The 5,024-nt window shown below is 34.0% G+C and overlaps 1 protein-coding gene across 1 annotated transcript in view; it reads right to left on the bottom strand.

The window, feature by feature from the left end:
• Positions 1–1,859: 1,859 nt before the first annotated feature.
• LOC108571479 (V-type proton ATPase 16 kDa proteolipid subunit) overlaps positions 1,860–5,024 on the bottom strand; it is a 6,834-nt gene continuing 3,669 nt past the window's right edge. The window contains exon 4 of the mRNA XM_017933535.1: positions 1,860–1,909. Within this exon, the coding sequence (XP_017789024.1) occupies positions 1,860–1,909 (50 nt within the window). The remainder of the gene's footprint in view (positions 1,910–5,024) is intronic.

Genomic DNA, 5,024 nt, shown 5'->3' on the forward strand with positions numbered 1-5,024 from the left:
AATTGTATAGCGACACTATGTTGAATCTCGCCTCGACGACTGAATATATCTGTAATTCGGATAGTGCACTTGAAAAAGTAAGATCATGTTATTGAAACGACGGACGTAGTAGTTAGAAAGTTTGGTTTGATCCCGTTTATTGGCCGACGATTTAAGATCGAGGTAAATTTCCATCCATCAATCTACGATGAATGAAAAATGTTCGATGAAAATGACATTTCACATTGTAACTGTAAAAAAATAATACGATACCGTTTAAATTTCATATGAGAAAATAATTCAACGATACATTGATGAGAGTCTACATTTTTCGCAGTGCTATTATCTGCTTGTCGTGAACGTGAATCGTGTGACGCCTTTTTAGGTATATTTCATGTGAAAACGATAATCAAACGGGGAATTGACTGCGATTAGTGAAGTATATACGTGACTAAATTCAAGTTTTATATACATATTTGCCGATAACTTGTGTCAAACGCATGTAAGCGCTGCAAATATATACTTATAATCAAGCGCTGAATGCTGTATCGATTAATGAAGGAAGAATCACGACCTGTTACCTGCAATTGTTACTTACGTTACTCTTCTAGGGGATATTCATGACAAGAGGGGTAAACAAAATCAAATTTTCGAGCGTAAAATTGTTAACATTTTAATATACAAAATAGCATTGCTAAAATTGTAAAGCAAAATCGTTCAAAATAATTCGAAATGAACATTTCTCGTATCTAATATACCTATTTATATTATACTGCACATTTAGAGATATACTATATATATATATATTCGATAACGGAAACAAATAAAAACATATTGATATATGACGATCTCTGGGATTTCGTGAGAGAGATTTATCGAAAGGAATCGATAAATCCGACTGAATAACTAATTATACTATATAAAAAAATTTACTATTATACAAAACGAGGTGCGTTCGGCGTATATTATATTACTGCATGCGGTATAACATTACACGTGGTGTTTGGCTCTAATAAACAGCGTTTATTTAGTATACGTGTAGAGCCTTTTTTGGACAAATTATAGTTATCTGTAATTACTAAATACGCGACGTATTTCTTGCTTTTTCCTATCTTGCTAAGTAACATTTACATTAAATAGATGTAACACGTTACCAACTGCCATTAGTATATTTCATTCATTATAAACGAAATATAACATGCTTTTCCATATCGTAAAAAGTTCTCTGGAATATGTTCAAAATATGATTAATTTTATAATCTCTTACCTTTTGACTTTTTTAATTTTTTATTTACTGATCCCTTTACAACAGACTCGCCGCGAAATCAACAGAGAAAAAACAACGAAAACGAATTTCAATGTTATCGGAAAAGTATCACCTCTAGATTTCATTTCTTGTATGAATTCTGTTATCATATCGAAGACACTCGATAAACCAGCTTACGTTTGGTAAAAGAATAACTCGTCGCTAAATGTATGCAGCAAAGTGTGTTATTCTGCAGTGTGCGTGTGCTGTGTGTGTGTGTGTGTATATCAGCGTTTTCCAAACCGTGTATGAATGTGCGCATACGTTCTATGGCGATACGAATATTTCGCCAAACGAAACATGATGACCAACCTAAATACGGGCACTTTTAAATGACGCGTGAGATAATAATTCGCTTCTTTACGACGAGGGGTCTCCCTTATGCAACAGTATACGGTTAATGTTTTCTTCTAGAACACTAGTTTGGAAAACGCCACCATAATATGTATATGTATGTATTCTATACACGGAAAACACGATTAAATTACGAGAGATTCTCATTATTAATCTTCGGCTTGTATCTACAAAAAAAAGCTGACCAGCAGTAAAACGTATAATATTATAAACTAGTGCTCTATAATAATGCAACCTTGCGTTCTCTATAAAACTGAACATGATTTATCGCTGAAATACAAATATAATATAAAATAAACTAATCACAGACTCCATCTTGATATATTTTTTTCTTTTTCTTTTTTTAATGTATTTACACAGCTTCGCAAGAATTACGAGCGATAAAGTAATATTTACTATTATTCTCGACACACGATGACTAACATTTCTCGAACAAACTCCGGTATTCCGGTTAACAATGATAACATATTATATCGTTACGTTTGAAATCAAAGCGAAATACGAGTGTCGATTTATTTTCGAGAACGACCTGATTTTACCCCGGCTATGCACCATATATGCGTGTATATATATATACATATATATATATATATACATACATATATATGCACGCGCAGATAAAATTTTCTTACTATCTGTGAAACGAGATATTTAGTTACGTAACAAGCGTGCATTTCCTTTCTATGCAGCTTTAACAGCAATTTTCGTCCAATGTTAATTCAATTATCAACATTTACTCAACACGTTACGTAAACAATAATTGTACATTCACAAAGCGAGGAACAAGTATGTCGAGATTGAATATGTATATGACAGATATCGATAAAAAAAATTAAAATTAAAAAAATGTTTGGCGAATCAATAAAAATTTTCTTCATCTTGTTATATCGTACTTGTTTTTTTTTTCTCTTTATCCAACTATTTCTGTACACAAATCTCTTTTCGTTTCATTTTTTTTCTTGTCTAACACGTAAAACGTCGAACAATGTTACAATGAGATGTTTGTAGGTACCCAAAATGTGATGCAAATATAGAAAGCATGGTTTTGTCCCTTTCAATTGAATGGCAGTGATAAAAAATGGATCGTCAACGTCATGCATCATTTAATTACTCTTATCACTAATAATAAGTGTTGTATTATGTATACAGCTAGGTAAATTGTTTTTTCGATGATACACAAGTGAGTACTGATACTTCGTTTGTCCAAATTAAATTTTTATTAAACACGGTTTTCATTTCTGTAACATCGAGGACGAATTATAACATAAATAATTATTATTGATCAGTATCACTTTTTTGCGCTCAACAATGAGTCTATTTTTAATTATAACACTGGAAGATAGTACGTGGGGGGCGGCGGCGACGGTGACAGCGATGTCTTTCCTCCATCTGCCAGTGCTTTTTTATTTTCTTCTTTCATTTTCTTTATACTTTTTAACTTTCATTTGTTCTCTTACTCACTCACTCTCATGCATTCATCGATCTCTCTTTTTCTTTCTCTCGCACGCCACACAATTAATGCACACACATGCTGTGTTTGCACATCGATTACTTTCGCTCTCAGCTACACAATATTTTGGTACACAATAATACCTAATCTAGCCTAAAAACTTCTTTAATTGTAGTGTAAAGCATGGCGGGTGATATATACATTACACGCGCACAGTTTATAATTAGATAGCAGATGTTTTTAATTATCGTTATTAGAGAGAGATAGGAAACATATTCAGGAAGGTTCCGGGATGGTTGAGGGCGGAGAAAAGGGGGAAGAGGTAATTGGCAATAATATATATATTATATATATTCGTGTGCTTGCATCTTCTCGAATGTAAGTGTGGTTAAAGTGAAGACACTCTTGCTTACGCGCGCTTTCTCTCTCACTCTCATTCTCTCTCGCTCTTACTTGATCGTTCTTTCTCTCGTTGCAGAAAGCCACCACCACCGCTCCCCGGCTCGCATATTGCGTGTCGCTTTGTAAACGCTAGTTACGAGTTTCTGGAAAAAGGTATTTTTTAGACTTTTCTTCCATATTCCGTTACGCCGTTTATATTTTGTTTCTTGTTATTCCGTTTTTTTCTTTCTATCATCGTTGTTAAGAATTTGAAAAAGGACAATTTAATTTCTGATGGCTATTTTTTGTTTCATCAAAAACAATTATTTTTCACACACAATGCATTTAATATATAGGTGCATTTTCAAGCGAGGACTGTCGACAAAAAAGGATATTTCGCAGGCTCGAATTTTTCTTCTATTGCTCGTCTAGGTATACCTTTTTTTTCCCGTTCCGATCTCATGCGTTCGAAAAAGTGTTAATCCCATGTTTTTCGCGCACTATCGGTTGCAAACTGAAAAGTTTCGAAATATTTAGTGTATTTTTATTTTGGTTTCTCTCCCGGAAATGCGCCTACACGTTGAGCTTTGATGTATTATTTTTTTTCTTTGTTTAGATAGAAAATACTGCGCAGTCAATAAAATGGGCAAGCGGGCGCAACGAATTCTCCTGTCCTCGACTGTGACACGATGTACTTACGGGGAGAGATGGTGGCCGATCGAAAGGCCGTATATACATGCGAAAGGGTTTACTGTCAGCTCCCATAACAGTGAACCCTCGAAAACAATAATTTTCGTATTGCATCGGTAAAATAACCCCACAATGCGTTTGTGTGTACATATATATGTATACATACACAAATACACACACACACACACATATTATTGATAACTTATTACGAAAAAAATGTGAAGTGTCGAACGCATAATTTTAATATTTCTTCATTTTTGTTATTTTTTTTTGTTCAAAAGATTCATATTTGTCACGCCACTGTTGCAAGCGCCCGCTCACCTGCACTGAACGAACTTATTATGGAATGTACAAATTATTTTTTTCACCATTATTATCTCGTAACCCCTTTTCTTAGGTAGTCATACATCTGCTGGAACGTATGGAATCATTTTGGTTGTCTTACATACTCATCACTTCAAATACCGCTGGCCTTTGCAGTCACCCATTAATTATTTTGTAAACCATACAATTGTTACCCACAATAAGTGCAAATTCCTGATACGCCCAGCAGCCTCTGAATTGACTTAATACTATCATGTATCTGTCCATTGTCTACTCACATTCATTTCTTTTTCTTTCTCTCTCTCTTTAAAACTTCATCCCACATACTATACTTTGTGTCTTGTAGTTTCGATTGTACAATTATCTGCATTTGTTTTTTTTCTGTTCGAGATATAGTTTTGTACAATCATCGCAATATTATGCTGTTTCCTACACGCAGGACTTGCATGTTCTTCCCACTTTCTCATTCAGGATATTATAATTTTCATATTTCTTAGACGTTTGTCGTGGAGATGTTTATCTGCAATCTGTATACTGCCA

This window comes from Habropoda laboriosa, unplaced genomic scaffold (genome assembly GCF_001263275.1).
Source record: "Habropoda laboriosa isolate 0110345459 unplaced genomic scaffold, ASM126327v1 scaffold40, whole genome shotgun sequence".
Lineage (NCBI taxonomy): Eukaryota > Metazoa > Arthropoda > Insecta > Hymenoptera > Apidae > Habropoda > Habropoda laboriosa.